This window comes from Aotus nancymaae, unplaced genomic scaffold (genome assembly GCF_030222135.1).
Source record: "Aotus nancymaae isolate 86718 unplaced genomic scaffold, 86718_ANA_hifiasm-v0.15.2.pri h1tg000007l, whole genome shotgun sequence".
NCBI lineage: Eukaryota > Metazoa > Chordata > Mammalia > Primates > Aotidae > Aotus > Aotus nancymaae.
In genome coordinates this window covers 55261515-55284796 of record NW_026988418.1, presented here as the reverse complement: position 1 = coordinate 55284796, position 23282 = coordinate 55261515, and the positions used below count along the sequence as shown (strand labels likewise).

General features: G+C 41.7%; 1 protein-coding gene across 1 annotated transcript in view; it reads right to left on the bottom strand.

The window, feature by feature from the left end:
- NOTCH2 (notch receptor 2) overlaps positions 1 to 23282 on the bottom strand; it is a 159410-nt gene that overhangs the window by 5419 nt on the left and 130709 nt on the right. Inside the window, exons 19-33 of the mRNA XM_012458827.3 lie at positions 22856 to 23057; positions 19926 to 20079; positions 19348 to 19532; positions 17879 to 18011; positions 11746 to 11982; positions 9257 to 9369; positions 8059 to 8564; positions 6372 to 6719; positions 5373 to 5515; positions 4975 to 5185; positions 4433 to 4529; positions 2680 to 2848; positions 1752 to 2053; positions 841 to 988; positions 113 to 210 (exon numbers count right to left, since the gene is read on the bottom strand). Coding sequence (XP_012314250.2) covers positions 113 to 210; positions 841 to 988; positions 1752 to 2053; positions 2680 to 2848; positions 4433 to 4529; positions 4975 to 5185; positions 5373 to 5515; positions 6372 to 6719; positions 8059 to 8564; positions 9257 to 9369; positions 11746 to 11982; positions 17879 to 18011; positions 19348 to 19532; positions 19926 to 20079; positions 22856 to 23057 — 3046 coding nt within the window. The remainder of the gene's footprint in view (positions 1 to 112; positions 211 to 840; positions 989 to 1751; positions 2054 to 2679; positions 2849 to 4432; positions 4530 to 4974; positions 5186 to 5372; positions 5516 to 6371; positions 6720 to 8058; positions 8565 to 9256; positions 9370 to 11745; positions 11983 to 17878; positions 18012 to 19347; positions 19533 to 19925; positions 20080 to 22855; positions 23058 to 23282) is intronic.

Sequence of the window (23282 nt, the reverse complement as noted above, 5' to 3'; positions counted from 1 at the left end):
TTCTGTCTTTGTCTATCTATATCATAAGAGAAGCTGTAAAAAGAAACAGGAAGGGGCTTATAACTGAGGCAGTGCTACGAGCCTCCTCAAGCTCAGAGCCCACAGATTGTACCTTGTTGTCCTGCATGTCTCGGTTGGCCCCATTTTTCAACAGCAAAAGAGTCGCCTCCACATTGTTGACAGCAGCTGCCCAGTGAAGAGCAGATTTTCCTACAGGGAAGAAACATTTTTATAAGCAGCCATTTCCTACTCCTAGTATAAAGCACCATGACTTGTACAATGAAACCTTAAACTCCCCAGCGATCAGCAGGAAGCAGTTCTCCATAGGAGTCTATAGGAAAAACCAAAGTAATCTCTTCCTTTTCCTCTGTTCTAAAAATACTTCAGTACAGGTTACCTATCCTGCAGAAGACCTCTAGGTGAAAGGATCACTTGTATGAGGTATTCATGCCCACTACATGGCAGAATCCACCCTGTTACATACTGAAGACAATTTATATTGAGAATATCCCACAACTCTCCTAGAGAAGTCAGCTCTCATAAATCCTCAAATCAAGAATGGCATACCTAGGAAACTACACGGGCAAACCTTTCATGTATCTGCTTTGAGGTCCAAGAACCCTCATTAAAAATCACTCATTTTAATTGGAGATCTCCTACTGGCTTGGATCTCTGAGCTCAACATGTTGAAGGAAGAATGTATGAATGCATGAATGAACGAATGAGTGAATCTCCAATGTACTTGGATCTGAGACAGTTGTTTAAGGGTCATGTAACCATTCCCCTCCTCAGAAACATGCTTTGCAGGTAAGAATCCAAATCCCTGCCTCTCATTCCTACCATGGTCATCCACTGCATTCACATCTGCTTGGCAGTTGATCAGTTCTGCCACCATTCCCTCCACTGCAAGGCGGGCAGCCAGGATCAGGGGTGTAGTACCATCATTCATCCTGGCATCTAGATCAGTTACTCGGTTGCGAATCAGAATCTAGAAGAGGAGAAAGTACAGAGAAGTCACCTAGATGAAGGAAAACAATGAAACTCAGAGAAGAAACAAGGGCATCAGAGCTGAGGCCATACTGCAGGTTCCTGGAGGGGAGGGAAAATTTTGTTATCTTCGTGCCCAAGATTCTATCATGATCAATCAACAAATATTTGTTGCATGAATAAATAAATAAACAAACAGGTGCTCAATAAATAATGTAAAAGGATGAGGTTTCTACTTTCTCAGGAAAGAAGAGGGATGCGGGGAAGTATCACTTCAGTCAGTGTGCAGCCTAAGGTGATTCAGAATGCTTCCAATATCCTCATAAGGATAAAATAAACAGGCATCAGGGAATATAGTATGAACTCATGTCAAGAAAACTGCCACTGAGCAGCCAGAAGCCCACAGAGTCAGGCAAATCCATAAGAAGTAGCTGATACTAGTCAAAGGCTCCTGACCAGGTTTCACTCTCATCCAATCTATGCATTTGGGAGGCATCTTGGCACAACAAATTATCACTGACTAATAATCAGAAGACTGGTGTTATCTGCAGTTGGCTCTATCACTATCTGCCTATATATAACTAGGTCAGTTTGTCTGCCTCTCTTTTCCTGCTTTCCCATCTAGCAAGCATGACTTTAATACCTGCCCTAATCTCTCAAATGATTGAATAAATTCAATGAGATATTAGTTCCTTAAAAAAGATAAAACATTATAGAGCCACAGGAATTCTTACTATTCAAGTGACTCTTCTCATGTTCTTTACCTGGAAGACACCTTGGGCATCAGCTGCCACTGCAGCATGTAGAGGGCAGCGGCCCATGTTGTCCTGGGCATTGGCATCTGCACCTGCATCCAGGAGACGCTTGGCAGCATCAGCCCGTGAGTAGCGGGCTGCAAGGTGCAGGGCCATCTCACCAGTCCGGTCTGTCTGGGCCTGAAGGCTGGCACCCTGGTAGACCAAGTCTGTGATGATGTTAGCGGAAGAGTCCTCTGCATCTTCATCTTCATCACTCAAATCTGAGCTGCCTCCTCGGAGAGAAGCCAACATCAATGGGGTGCAGCCATCTGTAGGAATAGAAAATTCCAGGAAGTACTCAAGAAGGAGAAGGAAGTTAACCCTATTGTTGCAACAGTTGTATTTGAATAAAGTTATTCTTATGGGCAGAGAATTCCCTGTACTTCTTGTAGTAACTGGTTATTAGTCTCCCATTTCCCACTTTTTCCTCTGATAACGTCATTTCTGTAAAGAGTAACGGGAAAGTATGAGTCTTTTTAAGCTGGGGGCTCTTCTCTAAGTTAAACAAGTTTTTCTGTTCAAGTTTAAGTGCTGTTATTTTAACTCGAAATTTAAAAATATCTAATATTAATAGAACAATTAATATATGCCTAAGATATTAACTAACTCTCTATCCTCTGCTTTGGGATATTATTTTTCTATCCTACTACAATCTAACCCATTTTATCTGCCTGTTTAGTCTCAACACAGTGTACATAAAGCAATGTGAAATCCTCCCCTTTCTGAGTTCATAATTTCTTCATGGCTATATTCCTTAAACATTCATTTCCTCAAGCTGATTTAGTCTGTGAAATTGGGAAGGAGTGTATGGCTGGACAGGGCAAAACAGGGACAACAATGTACAACCATGGGCAGACATAGCACAGCGAAGAGGAGAAGGCTTCCTGGTGCTGACCTGGGCCCCGGACATTCACGTCCAACACATCCACCTCCTGCTCTGCCTGAGGAGGGGTGAGGGCCAGCGATGGTGTCCTACGGATGTCTGCGGCTTCAAGGTGCTGCTGTGTCCATGGCCGTCGATCGATAGGGTCGTCTTCTTCCGAGAGCAAGGCCTCATCTTCAGCCTAAAAGGTGAAAACAAGGTGCTGCTGTGTCCATAGCCGTCGATCGATGGGGTCGTCTTCTTCTGAGAGCAAGGCCACATCTTCAGCTCCCTATCAATCGGGCCACCACCAGAAACTGCTGAGGAGAACCTGTCCAGAGCCTCCACCACACCTCCTCACCTCCTATTGTTTTCTCTCTTCCTACTCCTCTAGCCCTCCAGAGGATTGCCCCGGCCTTGGCTTCCCACTGCTCTCGTGATGTGGCTCCTGCTTACCTCTCCTGCGTCATCTAGACAATTCCCTCCCCACATCCCAAACTCTAGGCTTTAGGCTTTAGATCTCCAGAGCACACAATTCTCACTTTTACCTACCCTCCACTAGAAAGTAAACTTTAATTCTTGTTGGCCCTAAAAAGCATACTCTGCTTAACTGGTCATGTGTTAAGTGCTTACATAGCACTACATGGCTACCTCTACCATGAGGATATAAGCTTCTTGAGAAGAGAAAATAAGCTTTGTTCAAGGTTGCTTCCTTGTACTCAACACAGCACCCAACACGTAGTAAGCACTCAGGAAAGACTATTCAATAATAATAATTACGATAATTTAAAAGCTGCAGAAAGTAGATAAGACACATATGCCAACACAACAACTCATGGAGGAAAGAGTTATTATTACCTGCATTTTACAGGTAAGGATAATTACAAAGAGGTTAAGTAACTTGCCAGCTACTACATGGCAGAGTTTTGGACTTGAATCCAGTTCTGATATTAAGTAAAGCAATTTTCTTTTTTTTTTTATTTTTTTATTTTTGAGACGGAGTTTCGATCTTGTTACCCAGACTGGAGTGCAATGGCGCGATCTCGGCTCACCGCAACCTCCGCCTCCTGGGTTCAGGCAATTCTCCTGTCTCAGCCTCCTGAGTAGCTGGGATTACAGGCACGCGCCACCATGCCCAGCTAATTTTTTTTTGTATTTTTAGTAGAGACGGGGTTTCACCATGTTGACCGGGATGGTCTCAATCTCTTGACCTTGTGATCCACCTGCCTCGGCCTCCCAAAGTTAAAGCAATTTTCTTAACCATCATACTCTAGCCATGCATAGCTGGGGATGGATGGTCTCCTTTTTCACGTTAGTCTCAGCCCAGTCTACCCCTTGCTTTTATACGGTTTTAGTTTCCTGGGCTCAAGGTATGGAGCCTCCAGTGTCAATGATTACCGGCTTTCTTCCACTGCTTCATTTCATCTTCTCTTATAGGAGGAGAAGTGCCCACAAAGGATGAGGGAGAGATGTGGCCATGAAGCAACTGCCATCTACACAACCCAGTCCTGACTTGACTACTTGCCAGCATGACACTAAAGGAAGGGGACATGTTTGTCTTAATATTTTTAAAGAGTTATTCTTGAAGAGCATACATAGGTAACCCAAGGTCATCAATGACCTAAGGATTCCTGCTGTTTAGGAGAACCTAGGATAGTTATTGTCTGGGTAACATAAAGACTATCACTCTTTCCTCCGTTTCACGACACTCTGGAGCTAAAGGACAGAAATTTGAAATGTAACCAGATAATGGCTGACAATGCTGGTTCTACCACGGGCACCTCACCTTCACTTTCTTTGGCTGGGGCCCTTCATCATCGACCCAGTGTTCACTTGTTCCAGAACCAATTAGGTTAGCTTCTGAGACTTGCACTGAGAGATTCCTAATATGATTATAAAAAGGAAACATAAGAATAGCTGTTATGTCATAAACTAACACAGTGGTTTTCAACACTTTCCACCATGACACACTCCCATGGCTATAACACAATTTTGCGGGGTCTTGGCCCAGAGAAGATGGGCAGTATTCTTGTGACATCCCCTCGGCATTCATCCCTTCCCTTCCCACTGAGCAAGAGCTTAAAACAAAAGTGCACCTCAACACAGAAGCTGGGCAGCACTGTGATAATAAGCATAGAACAGATGCACCCAGGCTCTGACTGTGGTTTCAGTCACTCATAAGGCATTTAGAATCATGGTCAGTGAAAGTAAATGTCCGGAGCTTAGAATTTAAAATCATGATACGACAAGATATGCTTTTCTAGTCATATATAAATAGTCTTTCCCTATTTATACTGTGAATAGTGGCTTGCTGGCAATGCCTCTTACTTCAGCCCCACAGCATCCTGTCCCACTGGCTCACGACGCTTGTGATTGCTTGCATCTCGGCGAAGAGTGAAACCTTCAGGCAGCCAGAGAGAGCCATGCTTACGCTTTCGTTTTGCCATGATTACCCCCAGCAGAATAATAAACAGAATGATGACAACAGCAACAGCAAGTAGATAGAGGAGCTGAGTGCGTTCTGGAGTCGGGGATTCACCTGAAAGTCCACAGAGACAGGAAAAGTGCTGAATAAAACATCAACCTCTCCATGTCAGCATTAGATTCATTTACAGGACAACTTTGACCTCACCAGTCCTGAAAAAAGAGGACTGCATAATGAAAATTATGCCCCCAATTGACACTGTCCCCCCGCCACCTTTCCCCTTAACACCAGTGCCACTCACTGATGACAGACACGAGAGGGTATGACAGGGTCCCCCGTATGGCGTGAGAGGCTAGGAGAGCTGCTGCTGCATCCGTATTCTTGAAGCAGTGGTCTGAGTCTTGAACACACTGGCGGTTGTCAATTTCCAGGAAGACTTTAGAGCTGTAGGATGCCAATGGGAGAAGTGGAGAAGGAAAACAGAAGAGTGCAGGTCAGGCAGAATGTGTCATAAAGGGTGATGGGAGCCTTCCTTCCTCCCCTTCAGCATCAGGTCCCCACCTCTGGGATGCTACCTTAAGACGTATCTCAGAAATTAAGATACTGTCCCTTGAGATCTTAAACACTAATTCCCACATAGAGGATGTCCCACCTTCCTTAGTCTGGCTGACTGAAGCCTTCTGGCTGAGGCAATGCATGACAAAGTGAGAAGCTGGTCTCCAGTGCTTTCCTCCTGAAGGTTTCAGTGGTCTTTTTCTACTCTTTCCTACCTACTCAGTGGTACTTAGTGCTACTTTAGAAACACATCCCTGTGCATTTTTAGTCCTTATTTTCCTTTGTCTCTGCATTGTTATCTCAGCTACCTGGAGGGTTGAAAGTTTGAGAATATACCAAGAAAGAGTGAGGTGTGAATGACAGAGCAACTGAAGATCATTACCCATGTCAAAGAGACACATACTCTAAAGAAGAGCCTTGATAGTAAGTCAATGATTAATGCAAAAAGGAACGTCACTGATAAAGGGATTTGAGGCAAGTCTGGCAAAAGGCTATAAATTCTGGCATCTGAGGAGGCCTTCCAGACATCTTGCTCCTGTGTACCCCAGCCCACTTTTCAGGACCCCAAGGTCAAGGCACGTCTTTAGACTTAAACATAAGTACTGGGGTAATGGGTTTATCTTAGTGGTGGGCCACTCTATTTGTCGATCTTTGCATTTCTATAGGTTGAGTTATGACTTGTGCTATATATCAAAGTGCTTGGCTTCATAAAATTAGCCTTGAAGTTCAGAAACCAAATACCTACCCAGCCACCTCCTGTTCTTGTTCACCAGGAAGGGACCTGCGTGTCATCCTCTGTTTCTTCATGGCAGCTGACTTCTCACCATAATAGGGGTACACCATAGGTTCCCCCTTGGAGTCCCGCTTAATGCGCAGGTTGGTGTGAAGCAGGGTGCCCAGTGCCCGCAAGAAGCTGCGAACATCCTGGAGCAGTTGTTCAGGTGGCAACAACACCACAATAACCAGTGTACCCTCTGCCAGGTTCTCAGGCTGGTCAGCAGCACAATCCAGCCCATCCCAGTCACACTCCTCACTGTTGCACCCCTGGTCACAGTGGTTGTCTTTGAAGTGGTCTGCACAGTATTTGTCATACCTAGGTCAGGAGAAGCAGAGAACAGACAAAAGGGCTCAGATTAGACTGGAGCTCTATTTGGTTTTACATTTGGAACTACTGTGGATTTTCCTACCCATTTTACTGTGGCTCCTATCAGTACCCAAATGCCCCAAGAAACCTACTTTGCACCTCCTATCCCTGACATCATAGAGTACATACAGTAGACACCACTTATCCTTGTTGAGTACTTCCTAAATGAAGAACAACACTGTACTCACTAGGCTGCAGGAGCTTAGGGGCTCCCAGGCAGCTTACAATCCTGTTAAGTCAGGTTTTCAAACAAAGTCATATATGAACAAAAGTCAACCTGGTTCATGCTTTCTCTACTTTGTATCCACTGCCCCCAGTAAGGTAACAATGGGCTTTATGAAGTGAAAGCTACCTCTAGAAACTTGATAAATGGCCCTGAACCATTGGAGAGTTGCCATACAGAGAACCATATTAACATGATCCATTTCTTTCCCTTTCAAGAGTGAATCCCAACTATAGAAGGTAAAAGTGAGTGGTTATGTCCTTATAGGACACCGTATCTTACTTGTACAGTCTCTTTCAATATTTGCAAAAGGAATTAGAACCTAAATGATTTGATGTACAAACAATTTCATCTATACTCTCCTTTCCTCATCCCCTCCCCCTTGATATTTGTACTAATTGGTACAACTTTTCATGCCAGCTCAAGCAAAAGATTAGGAGTCAATGAAATAACTTGCTTTGGCAAGTTCTTTAACCCTTGAGCCTAAGTTCTCTCACCTATGAAAGAATGTTAGTAATACCAATGCCTCACGGGATGTTGAGAATTAATTGGGATTAAATTCGATGGAATGGCTAGTTAATAGGGAAGTTCCTACCTAAACCATACAGCATCCTATAACTGTAACAATGAAGACCAGGAGGGGTCACAGGCCTAATCTAATTCATGCTTCCAGACAAATCTGGGTGGGGAAAAACAGTCTTAGGGAAAGAAATGGGGTGAAGAGAGAGATACAGACCTTTGCATCCATCCTGCAGGCAGGTTATGGGAGAGGCTGCCTGAAGTGGGAAACACCACTTCCAAAAGTTATATCCCCCAGGAGGTCACGAAGGCAGCAGGTGAGAAGGCAGAGATAGGCAGAGAGAGAGGGTCATTATGCAATGAGCATTCCTGGCCCTTTGTCAGCAAGGGAGAGCACGGGGTAGTGTGCGATGGGACAAGGCTGGCACCATCTGAAAAGCAGAGGCAGCTTAGGCTGAAGCACTGGAGTGGTTAGGAGCAAGAACCAGAAACTGAAGTGTGTTAGTGACAGTCCCCTTCAGCTTCTGGAGAACATGAAGCCCTTACTTGCATGTCTTGCTGTTTCCCTGGCATTCAAAGTTGTCAAACAGGCACTCGGCCGTGTTGCACAGCTCATCACACTGGTTGTTGATATAATCCCAGCAGGGAAGCGGGGAGGAGCAGTTGGCCCAGGGGTTCTCCATGGTGAGAGAACAGTCACCCCCATCCCACTGGCAGGCATGGCTGTTGCAGGCCTCATCACAGACGCCATCTCGAGCTTTGTCAGCACAATATTGGCTCAGACAGGTGGCAGGAGGGGTGCTGGGGGGCGCCGTGTAGAGTTCACAGAGGCTGCCCCAGAATGGTGGAGTGCACTGGCAGGAATAAAAAGGAGGCTGGCGCTGAGGGTGGCAGCTGCCCCCATGCTGGCAGGGGCTACTGGCACAGCCTGACTCACAGTCCCGGGGGTTGGGGCAGAAGCAGCGGGGTCCAGAGGCGGTGTGCACACACTGCTCCCCTTTCTTACATTTCACTTGTCCACAGCTGCTCTGGCATCTTGCCCCGGAAAATCCCTGTGGAAATCAGTGAGGAAATAAGGATGGCATTGGTAGGGAAACAGTTACATTGGAAGTTTTGGGTTTCTAGAAAACCTCCACATCTCACTCCCTTCTGTACTTCCTGCTCAGCCCAAGCCAAGGTTACTAGACAGGTTTCCTTTCGGTATCTCCCCAGGCATAGGGATCTCTTGTTTTGGGGAGGTTTCAGCCTCTAGCAATGATAAAAGAGTGGGTATAGCGAATAGCTAAAATTAAGCTTCCCTCTAGTTTAAGAGACAACTTGCTTCCAAATGGTTCCTGCTAAAGAATGTCAGCAGAGCAGCATTTCCATCAACTCTGGCCCAACCTGGGCCGTGAGACTACCCTCCAGCATGGGGCCAAGAAGCTAAAAACATCAGCCCTATTATCAAGGGGGCATTCCACCACTTTGTGTGGTTTTCCCTTAGTTTTTCTTAAGACTGACAGTCATGGACTGGGAAGCTCACTGTTTCAGGAAGTGTCTAAACAGTTCTTTTTATTTAATTTGGTTGTGTTTTGTTTTGTTGCTTATGAACAGCTTTAAATGGAAAAACCCAAGCATTTTCTTCTCAAAGAGCTAAAATTGAGAAATCTCATTTCGAAGCTTGATAAAACCAGGTTTGATCTCAGTTTTGTCACAGATATTGTATGGAAGAGAGAATGTCCCTTATGAGCAACAGGGCACTTACCGGGGGACAACGGCAAATGAAACCATCAGGCATGTTGCTGGCTACAGCACAAGTCCCTCCATTCAGGCAGGGCATCTGGGGACACACATCGATGAAGGTTTCACAGTGCCGGCCTCAGAAAATAAAAAGGAGTTTTAAAAGGCAGAAGTAGTCATTGCAAGTTACTGACCAAACTTTGCTGGGATACGAACTACCCATAGGTGGAGCAAGGGTGTGAGAGTTCAGTTCTACGCCTGTGGTGATCTGAACAAAGGAAGGAAACACTCACTGGATCTCCACATGATTGGCCCATCACTGGCTCAGGCCAGTCCCTTACTCTGTCTTGCCTACACAGTAAGCACCAACTCACACAACAGGATGGGTGAGAAAAGTGACTTAAATCCCCTCAAAAAACGAGAAATCACATTTCAGCTTTTTGAAGTCACTTTAGATTTCATAAGTTTCAGGAAACAGTTAAAAAATCATTCACTGCATTTTGTTAATGTCATCTACTTCACAGGAGAGGCTACACCAGGCCAATACCAGGCCCATATATTTAAATGGTGATTTGCAGTACAGAGAATTTTCATCTGTGATATACCTCATTTCAATCACTTTGTGGCCTTTCTGTAACCTAACTGGTATTCCCTAAAACGCAGCTTAATTTTCCTGAAGTTAACTTCCTCTAGGAATAGTTCTAAAACAGAAGACCCCTGGGGGCCACTGCTCCAAGATATAGAATGAGGTAACTGGAACCTCATTCTTTATGGAGGAGATGAGGGTACTGCATGGCTGGGACTCCTGGCCAACAGCAGGAGATAGGCCCCATCTGGCCTGCGGTCACTTAGGAAAGAAAAGGTAGCTTTAAAAATGAAGTAAAAATAGTACTGTTTTTGGACCACCAGATCAAGAAGCAAGAGGTATAAATGTTTGTCTCTTTAAATCACAGCAGCAGCTGCTAAACAAGAGCAGCCACCACATGGACACAGCTTGGTGGACCACCAGTCTCTCGCTGTTTATCTCTGCCACAGCTTCCCACAGTAATTGTGCTCAATGTGTTCACGGGATTTTTTTTTCATTCACAAATGTGGAAAATGCACTAGCACGACTTCCTGGATATGGGATACTAATTCAAAACGGTCTCCATTCCTTCCTTCTCCTGCTTCCCCCTTACTTTGCAAATGTTTGTCAGTGTTCCCAGAGAAAAAAGTCTCAGAGCCAATGAAAGAAACAGGAGCCAGTTTTGCCTCTTTGGCTTTCCAAGTGCAGTTTGGCCAATATGAGGCTGTGGACAGATTGTTCATACTCATTCTGTCCCATATTGCCTCAATAGTTATGAAGTTCATAATGGATTATTTCTCTTTTGATGTTAGCGTATCTAGGGAACTTCCATACTGCAGAATCCCTCTCATTCTTCATAAAATTTCAAGATTGTAAGGCAGCATATCTTTAAAGCTGGAAGGAAAGATGGCTGGAGATGGGCTCAGGATGTAGCAGGTTCAGCTTGATGAATTGTTTGTAAATAGACGATTACAGCCTATTTTCTGACTCCCAAGGAACCTGATCACACCCTCCCTATAAGAAATACAACTACAGACCCCAGGAAATGCATGATAAATTTCAAATCTGAGTATCCTGCCACATTTGGATACAAACAACTATTTTAGTTTCCAAAAGTCCCCATGCTGCCCTCTCCAGAAGTAACTAGTAAGTTCTTGTGATAAGAGCCCTATTCTGAGGCAGGGTTAGGTCATCTTCATGCCTTGTGATGAAAGAAAGAAGCTTAAGAACAGACTAGGAACATGATCAAGTCTTCGCTGGGCAGGCTGTTACTTGTGACCACTGCAACTTTTCATTTCATACCCACATCAACTGATCTTTGGTTAAACACATTTGAATTTGGACCTGCTCCCTTTAAGTATCTAAGCAGGGTCCTAAGCTTCTCTGAGTCTTAGGGGTGGAAAGATCATGGTGTCAGGAACTACCCGGTAATTCAAGCTATTATATGTCAAAGGAGGCAGGCAGGATGAAGAAACCAGAGTTAGACGTAAGGTTCCTTAAAACAAAATGTCATTTTCTTCAGATGAAGAGAGTTCTGTGAATGAATGGTGGTGATGGTAGAACAGCAATGTCAATGTACTAAATGCCACTAAACTGTATATTTTAAAATAATTCAGATGGTAAATTTTAGGTTTTGGATGTTTTGCCACAATTAAAAAATATTATATTGTTCACTACTTTCAATATACATTTTTAAAAGTACTCCTGCTATAGCATTATATAATCAATGCACAACAAAAGAATCCCTAAGGAAAAATTAAAGGTAGACACTGATCATAACCTCTATGAAGTACAGAGTAGGAAAAAAAACTGGCTTTTAAAAATTAAGCTGCTGTTGTTTTTCTTATATAAGAAAAGCTTCACTCGGGTCTGGGACAAGTCACAGGGCCCAATTTGCTCCCTAAAACCATCCCAAGGCAGAGTGGCCAGGAGGCTAGAGAGCTTCTCACCGGTGAAGGCGCTACGACAAACACACAGGTAGTCATTGGTGAGCTGGATACAGTCCAGGCTGCCCTCAGAGCTGCAGGGGTTGGAAAGGCACTCGTTGATGTCTCCCTCACAACGTTCCCCAGCAAAGCCAGGCAAGCAGCGACAACTGTAGCCTCCGATCCTATCCACACACTGACCACCATTAAGGCAATGGGGACCCCCGACACAGTCATCAATGTTCTCTTCACAGAGTAGGCCTGGAGGAAAGAGAAGAGGTACAGAATTATGAAAAGTCTTTGAACCTGCTTTCCAGCAAGGGATAACCACCCCTGCTGACATTTTCACAATGAATCAGAGTATACTCCTCAATCGGTAGCGGACCTTGCAGTTGGGCAGGACAAAGCACAATCTTTATTCATGACAGCCATCAATATTCTGGTGAGTTGTACAAGTAAAGGAAAGAACATACTAGGGCTCCACATGTACTCTCCCACACGATCCAGTGAGGTAGCACCCAATGGTGTAGGTCCTATTATTTGTCCCATTTCAAAGACAAGGAAACGAGCTCGAGAAACTCAGTAATTTTTCCAAAGTATAATCCAAAATATAAAAATAGTGCAAAAAAAGAACATAATAAATGCAGTCATGCAACCGCATAATGACATTTTAGTCAATACGGGCAGCATATACAACAGAGGTCCCATAATGAAGCTGAGGCTGATAAATTCCTGTTGACTAGTAACATCACAGCCTTGTAATGTCACAGCACAATTACTTTTTAAATAAATTCAGTGCAGCTTAGGTGTACAGTATTTACAAAGTCTACAGTAGTGTACAGTAATGTCCTAGGCCTTCACATTCATTTACCACTCACTGACTTACCCAGAGCCAGTTCCAGTCCTGCAAGCTCCTTTCATGGTAAATGCCCTATACAGGTGTACTATTTTTTATCTTTTATATTGTATTTTTACTGTTATCTTTTAAAATTTTCTACTGTACCTCTTCTTAAATATGTTCAGATACATAAGGACTTACCATTGTGTTATAATTGCCTACAGTATTCAGTTCAGTAAAACAAAGTGCAGGTTTGGAGCCTAGGTTAGTAAGTGATACTCTCTAGGTTTGTATAATTACACTCTATGATGATTAAACAACAATGAAATTGCCTGAGGACATATTTCTCAGAATATATCCCCACTGTTAAGTGACCCATGACTATACATAGATTATGTAAAAATATTGGTAAGAATTGGAGTTGAATTTTGAATGATATATACATTTGTAAGTTTTATAATCACTGGCTTTTTTCTGTAATAGTGTGTAAGTGCACTAATGCTTTTTATTTAACAAAAATAGAGATAAATTTCCTGCTGAGAGTTCAAAAGTTATTCCATTTAAAATAGGACTCATTTAATGTACTATAGATGTAAATGAGCCATCTAGTATGAGTATCTGCATATGGTGTCTTAGAAAGAGACAAAAGAAATCAATACCTGTTCTAGAAATTATTCTATGATTAATTCAAAAAGGTACAAAGAGGCGGGGTACAGTGGTTCACACCTGTAATCCCAGCACTTTGGGAGGCCAAGGTGGGTGGATTACTTGAGGTCAGGAGTTCGAGACTTGTTCTGGCCAACATGGTGAAACCCTGTCTCTACTAAAAATACAAAAATTATCTGGGTGTGGTGGTGCATGCCTGTAATCCCAGCTATTTGGGAGGCTGAGGCAGGAGAATCACATGAACCCAGGAAATGAAGGCAATAGTGAACCAAGGTCGTGCCACTGCACTCCAGCCTAGGTGTCAGAGAGAAACTCTGTCTCAAAAAAATTTTTTTTAAAAAAGTACGAAAGAAAACAGTTCTGTATTCCTAACACTTGCATTGTAACATATACTAACAAACACAAGATTTTTTTTAATGTAAAATAAGGCCCAATTTTCAATAGCAATTACCAAATTACCGAAGATAAAATACCTAGGAATAATCTTAACAAGAAATGTGTTAAACCTATATGAAGACAACTTTAATACTATCCTAACAGACACAAAAGAGCCTTGAATAAGTGGAAACACACACCAGGATTTAGTCAGCAAGACTCCTCATCATAAAGTTGTCAGTTTTTTCTATACTGATTCATAAATTTAATGAGACCCCGATAAAAATTACCAATAGGAATTTATTAACAGACAAGCTGATTATAAAATTATGTGAAAAATAAACTGTAACCATAACCAGGAAAACTATGAAGAAGATCCTTAATAATTGAAACAGAATGTTACTGGTGAATTAATAGAATAAAAAAGCAAAAAAGAAAGTCCAGAAGAATACCAAAAATACGCATGGGAATTTAGAATTTGGCCAAGGTGCCATTTCAAATCATTACATAAAAAACAAAATATTCAGGGCAGGCGCAGTGGCTCACGCCTGTAATCCCAGAACTTTGAGAGGCTGAGGCAAGTGGATCATGAGGTCAGGAGTTCAAGACCAGCCTGGCCAAGATGGTGAAACCCTGTCTCTAATAAAAAGTACAAAAATTAGTTGAGCATGGTGGCAGGCACCTGTAGTCCTACCTACTCGGGAGGCTGAGGCAGGAGAATTGCCTGAACCCAGGCGGCCGAGGTTACAGTGAGCCAAGATCGTGCCACTGCACTCCAGTCTGGTCAATAGAGACTCCATTTCAAAAAAAAAAAAGATTCAATAAATGTGTATTAACAAATGAGTAGCCATATGGAAAAAGTACTTGAGGAAAATAGAATTTCTTTACAACCTTCAAGTGTATAAGACGTTGCTAACTACAACTCAAAATCCAGAAGCCATTTTAAAAATGATAAATTCAACTTGATTAAAAAAGTAAAAGTGTGCACTAAAAATCACTATTAGGAAAATCAAAAGATAAAAACAATATAGTGGGAAAATATTTGTATTTTATATCATTGACAGGCAATTTCCACAAAACATTATATCAACAACTTAATGGGGGAAAAAAAGACATACATGAACGGAGAAACTGCAGCAAAAGGAAAATAAAATGATTCTTAAATGAAAAGATATTTTTCCACCTTAAGAAGCCAATATGCTGATACATTGCAATTACTGATTAAAATTATAAATTCATATATTATCCAATCCAGCAATTCTATTTCTGAAAATTTATTTTACCAATACACGTATATGCCTGCAAGATAACTGAAATAACTATCATGATGGCACTGGTTAAGCAAAATATGGCATGTCTGTACAGGGAATTCTGTAGCTATAAAAAACATTGAGGAAGTTCTATATTTTGTTATGAAAATATCTCCAATTAAGTTAAAAAAATCAAGTGCAAAAAATGTCTAATATTCTATCTTCAGAGTAAAAAGTAAAGGAAATAAAATATCTTTGTATTTGGCTTCTTTCTATATAAAGTAATTCTGAAGGATACATTTTTTAAAAAACTCTAGAAAGATAACACAAACAACTAAAAGTGGTGATTACATGTTTGTGGGAGAGGGAAAATTTGTGCTGAGGAAAAGAGATGGGAGTAAGAAGTATTTTCACTGTATACTTTTCTATGTATAAATACATTTTTTGGTCATATGTATATATGCACAGCTTACCTTATACATAGAATAAATTGAAAACAAAAAAGTAAAAACAAACAGAATCCCGTATATGCTCCCTGTCTCAAACAATATTTGCTATTTAGGGACTGCTAGTAAAATAAGCATAAATGTATATCTCCCCATCAGAGTGGAACCACCAGTAATAAACAGACCTATCAAGTGAGAGAGAGCTCAACCTCAGACTGAAGCCAAGCAGTAGGAAGAAGTGGAACTGTTGCAGTTAGCCCCTGACCTGGGGAACCAGAGGGACACCTAGGCAAAGATCCCAGGCTTATGAATATGGTGACCAAAACACACACTGTGATAATGCTCATAATAGGGTCACGGGACTTTAGAGTTTCCTGAAATGTTTACCAATGGCCAGAGAAGTTAAGTCAGGATTAAAAAATACTGTTTTACATACCTAAACCGCACACACAGTATAATAATCCAAGGAATTGTAAGTAAGATAAACTCAAAGAAATTCATACCTATACATCACAATCAAACTATTAAAGAAACAATCTTGAAGACATCAAGAGAGAAGCAATGTATCACATATAAGGGAGCCTCAATAGGATTAATACGTGATTTCTCACTAAAATCCATGGCTATCAGAAAGCAGTGGGATGACATACTCAAAGTGCTGAAAGAAAAACACTGTCAATGATAATATCGAAACGAGTATTCTAAGCCATCTTCAACACATGGTTAGAAGCGACAAAAATTTTGTTTCCTTCTGAAATGATCCATTCTGGGACTGGACATGTCTAATCAATAAAAAGTTCATGGTATAGCAGTGATTTTAGAGTTTGATATATACCCATGTACTCTTCCATATTTCCTAGCCTCCCTTGAAGTCAGGGAGACCATTTAATAATTCTGGTCAATATACTGTGAGGGACTGTGATGTGTATTGCTTCCAGACTGAGCTAGTGAAAGCTGCTGTATGACCCTTTCAAACCACATATCTAAAACACAGAGAAAGGCAGCTCAACATATATTCAACTTTATTTGAGTGACAAAGTCATTGTTATATTAAACTCTGAGATTTGAGGTTCAATTAGCTGCTATATCTTGGAGTTTGACTCCACTGAAGCACATGCTAAAATCTGATCTCCAGTGTTGGAGGTGGGGCCTAATGGGACCTGTTTGGGTCACTGGAGCAGACCCTTCATGAATGCCTCAAGGTGTGTCCTTGAGACAATGAGAACATTCTCACTCTGTTAGTTCCCATGAGAGCTGGTTGTTAAAAAGAGCCTGGGATCTCCTCCCCTCTCACTTGCTTCATCTCTTGCCATGTGATCTCTGCACACACACTGGCTCCTCTTCACTTTTCATCATAAGTGGAAACAGCCTGAAGCTCACACCAGAGGTAGATGCTGGCACCATGCTTCCTGTACAGCTAAATATACCTCTTTTGAAAAACAAATTACTTAGTCTCATGTATTCTTTTATAGCAACAGAAATGAACTATGATAATAGCAATCACCAGAACTGGAGCTTGTCTTAACCAGCATAATTGTTCAAAGGAACAAATTAATAATGAATTGGAATTAATTTTTACTCTATCATTGATTTCTAGAATAAAGAACAATTCTCCTTTTAGGATGACAATTCTTCAAATACTTAAAGACTGTTTCTCTTTAGTTTTCTTCTTTCCATTAACCTCATTCCTCAATAACCAGACTACTAGTAGGGTACTCTCCTATTTTAATTTAATCAAACTCTGATATCTGGGAAGGCACATGATCCAAATTTATTGACACAAAGCTCTAAGGCAATACAAATACTTATACTTTTCTGGCATTCTATTCTCTTTGACACTAACAAGAATGAATTTCTCACCAGTGTGGATAGCCTCTTACATTTTCACAGGTTTCTCAGAGTAGGCCCCAGCACAACTAGATCCCTTCTAACAAACAATACTCTAAGCTCTTTCCAAGGGATAGTTCAAAAGCAGTGTCAATGTTCACAGCAGAATGATGGCCCTACCACTTAGTTCAAAAGCAGTGGTAATGCCCACAGCGAATGATGGCCCCATCACTCACAGTCCAGGGATGCATCTCTCATCAGGCCTTACTGCAATTCCTAAAGCAGAATCTTATGCCATCAGTATCCTTACCTGAGGTTATGAAAATAGTAGCAGATATTTTCATTTCATTCATTCCCCAACCTTATAGAGTCAGGAATTGGCTAATTTAAAAAATACAAAAGTAGGTAAATGTAAATTGTTTATTTTAGAGGCCATTAGTTGCTTTTCCTTGAAGCAACAAGAAATCTTACTGACCAGGCTAAGTTTGTTATAATGTTCTATCAGTTCCTTATTCTGTGTTTTGTGGAATACAAGATGCCAAACAACAAGATGAAACCTTGAACATAAATCACAACATCAGAGCTAGCAGGAGATGAAAGAATAAAATGGCTTGAATTACTAGGATGCAGAACTAAATGCTTGGAATGAAGCTAGTCTTAATATCTTTAATTTTATAAAATCCCCTGACCACTAAGAATGGATTTATAAATTAGACAGAGCCCCGGATGGAAAATGGATAAGGATGATTTCGTACCCCGACTGCCTGGTGGGCAGGAGCACTTGAAATGGTTCACAAGGTCAATACAGGTGCCTCCATTCTGGCAGGGCTGATTCTGGCACTCATCCACTTCATACTCACAATTGACACCCTGGAAGCCTGGGACGCACTGCCATGAGGAAGCAAAAAGGACAAGAAATATTGGAACATTACTGGCAAGAGACCATGAGAGCAAGTCAGATCTGAACATTTCTGTGACTCTCTCCCACCTCCCCGCTTAGATTTTGTATGTTTCTCTGGAACTATTGCACTCTCTGCTAATCCTTCCATGCAGGGACAGACAACCTGCAGCTTACTGGCATTTATCTATTACTCTTCCAGTTGAAAAGGCGCATTAAAGGGAGGGCAGGGACTGAATACTCTGAAGGATATTTCAGATTTGACTTGTGTGCAAAACTTTTGTTCCTCCTGTGTACAGGTTTCCTCATCTTTAAAATACACATTCCTTTGTATGTGATGAGGACCCTATGACTCAGTGAAAAGGCATATGTAGATTGTAGCATAGATATGCATTTATTGATCTCTAGGTTTAGGAAACTCTATGTATGTATGAGAAACTGGTTGAGATAGGGGTAAGGTACAGGGAGGTAGAGCAGGCTGGCTAGCTGTGGTGGATGTAGGGGTTGAAGGGATTTCGGGGCTGATCAAGAAAAAAAGATATGGCTGTGAGGTAGCTTTATTTGGACAATGCTTTGACAGGTTTGCACGTGGGAGAAGTTCCTTATAGCATGAGACCTTCTAGAGGGGTAGGTGGGTAAGGGGAAGACAGCAAGTAAACTCTGGGAAAGAAGGATCAGAAGAAGGAGTCTAGGTGATGTTTTACTAAGCAGCCAGTGGCAGGAATCTGTGAGTCAGAGAGCTCCAAAAGCCAGCATCAGTCTGGGATCTGCATGGCCCCAAGGTTTATTGGGGCCATGTCAGCCCAGACATTAAAACAGTGACATGTCCCTTGATGACACATACTTCCTCAAATATATACATGTAACATTTAGCGTGATGCTATGGGGAACAGGATGAGCGGCATTTTTTTTTGAGAGAGAATTGCAAGTTGACTGATTAACAATTACATACAAAGGTGACAGGGGCCAAAGGGACATTCCACAAAGCAGTTTTTCCTATCTCAGCTGCTATTCAGGGAATTGTAGACTGCTCTGTTGGGTGGGCCTGTAGAATTCACTCTGGTAGTGGCTGTTGGCTCTAAATCCTAAAAGCAACCATAAGGAGCTGGGATGGTTCCAGACACCTATAAAAATATCTTACTAGGGCCATGTTAACTTACGGCATAGAGAGGCTGAAAGAAACAGTGGTAAACACTATGATGGGGATTGAAAATATCTATAAACTAAAAATATAAGACGCAAGCAGCTAAATTCAATATACCAGGCTGAAGACAGTTGTACAATCTCCGGGGAGGTCCATGACCTCTGCCTGCTCAGTGTCCTCACCTCACATCTGTATCCACCAATGAAGTCACTGCACGTTGCCCCGTGATGGCAGGGGTTGGATGCACATTCATTGAGCTGCTCCTCGCAGTAGCTCCCAGTATAGCCCAGGGGACACTGACAGTAATGTGTGTTGCCAGCATTGATGCAGACACCTGAGTGCTGGCACAAGTGTTCAACAGGCACGCCTGGGAAACCCAGTGAGGAAGAAATGTCATAGAAGAACATGTGACACATACGGGGTTCAGAACAACCAATGAGCAAATAAATCTAAACTGACCGACACATCAAATCTTATTATTATCTATTTCTTCACACCCTCAGCACCAGATGCATATTAAAAATAAATAAACCCTCAAAATAAAATACACCGCAGTTCCATCTCAAATACGTTTCTTCTCAGAATCTTGGAACCTATTCCTCTACCTTACACCTTCTGTCTTGAGCCCTTTCCCCAGAACCCTGCTAACCCACTACTATCTGCTCTTCTCTCTTATCCCACAAAAATGATATCTGCTCTAAATGCCACTGGTCAGTCAATATTTCAGTGAATGACCTGAGCCCAAGGGAGCAAAGCTTACCTCTGCTGGAGGCCGCTATGTCACAAGAGACATTGGGCACGTCACAATAAGCACCAGCCCATCCAGATGGACACAGGCACCGGGATTCTGCTTTTTCCTGAATGCAAGTACCTTTGTTTTTACATGGAGACTGACTGCAGAGGTTCACTAGGGTCTGAAACAGAGGACGGGTGTACATACATCAAAATTCAAATAAGAGAAATGAAGAAAAGAAGCTACATTGTGTTACAAGAAATCAAAGAAAAGCACTGATTAGAAAGAAAAGAGAGCCTTCATCTAGTAAAAGAGTGTTTAAACTAGATTCAGTGTTCCGAGGTACACCTAACCATTTTTATGTACTGTAAGTCTTCACTAAATGTCATTATTAGGTTCTTGGAAACTGTGACTTTAAGCACAACGATATATAACGAAACCAATTTTACCACAGTATAATTGATATAAACAAGAGTTAAGTTCCTATACTTATTTCTGGTCAAAAAAAATCATTAAACTTCAAATTAACACCCACTTCTAATATTAAACATTGAAATAAACAAACTATACATTCATTTAAGAAAGATTAATAAAAACAAGATGATTATTTATCCAATTTTTGGTGAATCCGTAATGGTAGTCCTAGTGGTGGCAGGTCAAATCAAGGAATAAATGTTTACAAAGCAAAATTGTCAGCACCTCTTACCCACCACACAGCTCAGAAAGCAACACTAACCAATATAACAGGCTTGCTAGGTGCTTTTGTACTACATTGTTTATTGTTGTGCACTCGTATGAATATTACAGGCATTATGAGTTTTAGTTTTACAATAATTGGTATATTCATTCATTTATTTTCTAACCCACTTATTCCAGTTCAGGTTCATGAGTGGCCAGAGCCTATTCTGGCAGACTGGGGCAATGTAGACATGCCCACTTCACCCAACATGCACAGCTTTGGGTTATGGGAGGAAACTGAAGACACTGGAGAAAATCCATGCAGTCATGGGGAGAACATGCAAACTCCACACAGATAGCAGCTCTAGCCAAAAACAGATTTTTTCCCCTCAATGTTACAACAAAATGACACTGAATGAAGTGATTTGAGGGCCTGTTGTAGTCTAATTCTTCTTAGGTCTTCACAGAACTGGAAAAAACCACCTTAAACTTCATAGGGAGCCAAAAGAGAGCCCACGTAGCCAAGTCAATTCTAAGCCAAAAGAACAAAGCGGGAGGCATCACACTATCGGACTTCAAACTATACTACAAGGCTACAGTAATCAAAACAGCATGGTACTGGTACCAAAACAGAGACATAGACCAATGGAACAGAACAGAGACCCCAGAAGAAACACCACACGTCTACAACCATCTGATCTTTGATAAACCTAGCAAAAACAAGCAATGGGGAAAGGACTTCATGTTTAATAAATGATGTTGGGAAAACTGGCTAGCAATGTGCAGAAAGCAGAAACTGGACCCCTACCTGTCATCTTACACTAAAATTAACTCCAGATGGATCAAAGATTTAACATAAAACCTAACACCATAAAAACACTAGAAGAAAACAGGCAAAACCATCCAGGACATAGGCATAGGCAAGGACTTCATGACTAAAGCACCAAAAGCAATGGCAATAAAAGCTAGGATAGACAAATGGGATCTAATTAAACTCCACAGCTTCTGCACAGCAAAAGAAACAGTCATTAGAGTGAATTGGCAACCAACAGAATGGGAAAAAATTCTTGCAATCTACCCATCTGACAAAGGGCTAATATCCAGAATCTAGAAAGAACTAAAACAGATATACAAGAAAAAAACAAACAACCCCATTCAAAAGCGGGCGAAGGATATGAACAGACACTTTTCAAAAGAGGACATATATGAGGCCAACAAACATGAAAAAATGCTCATCATCACTGGTTATTAGAGAAATGCAAATCAAAAGCACACTGAGATTATCATCTCACACCACTTAGAATGGCAATCATTAAAAAATCTGGAGACAACAGATGCTGGAGAGGATGTGGAGAAATAGGAACATTCTTACACAGTTGGTGGGAGTGTAAATTAGTTCAACCATTGTGTAAGACAGTGTGGCGATTTCTCAAGGAACTAGAAATAGAAATTCCATTTGACCCAGCAATCCCACTATTGGGTATATACCCAAAGAACTATAAATCGTTCTACTATAAAGACACACGCACACGTATGTTCATTGCAGCCCTGTGTACAATAGCAAAGACCTGGAACCAATCCAAATGCCCATCAATGATAGACTGGACAAAGAAAATGTGGTACATATACACCATGGAATACTACGCAGCCATAAAAAACGATGAGTTCATGTCCTTTGTAGGGACTTGTATGAATCTGGAAACCATCATTCACAGCAAACTGACCCAAGAACAGAAAGTCAAGCACCATATGTTCTCACTCATAGGTAGGTGTTGAACAATGAGAACAGGTGGACTCAGGGAGAGGAGCATCACACACAGGGGACAGTTGAGTGGGGGAGGGGAGAGACAACGGAGGGTGGGGAGGGAGAGGAGGGTGGGGAGGAATAACATGGGGAGAAATGACAGATATAGCATGCACCTAAAGTAAAATAAACAAATTAAAAAAAAAGAAATTTAATAGAGATCACCTTAAATTTGTAAAGCAATTTGAGGAACAGTGCCATCTTAATAATTGTCTTCCAATCCATGAACATGGGATTTTTCTGCAGTTCTTGGTTGCCCCTTTTAAAGATCTTATATTTGTGAATCCATAACACATTGCTAGTGTCATCATTTTGGAATCTACAAGTTATTAAGCAGTTACCTAGATTCATCTCAGGGACATCCCTGAGATCCACAATTTTCTCTTTTAGAAGAGCTTATTCAGACTAGAAAGTGAATAGGTATAATATTCAGCTGCTCTAGAGGAGCTGAGTGAATGGGAACGAAGTCAATTACCTGACAGTTTTTTCCAGTGTAGCCCAAGGAGCAGGTGCAGTGGTAGGTACCCAGGCCATCAACACATGTTCCCTCATTCAGGCATGGATGAGAGCTGCATTCATTGATCTCATGGAGGCAGAAGGGTCCAGTGAAACCCACAGGGCACAAGCAAGAGAAGGAGTTAACCCCATCAACACATGTGCCACCATTGAAACAGGAGCTAAGAAGCAAAAAGGGAGAGCAACATCAGCTATGTATCTGGTTTCTGTGACTTGCTACCCGAAAGTAAGATTTCTGGAATCTAAGATATTACAGAGGCAAATACCCAAGTACCCCATATCCCATAAACTTTCTTACAAGCTAGATTGGCTGCCAGAAGCTCTCAGGTGCCCACTTCCCTTCTATAACCAAAGGCTTAGAAGTATTTAAAAGGCTGAGCTTATTA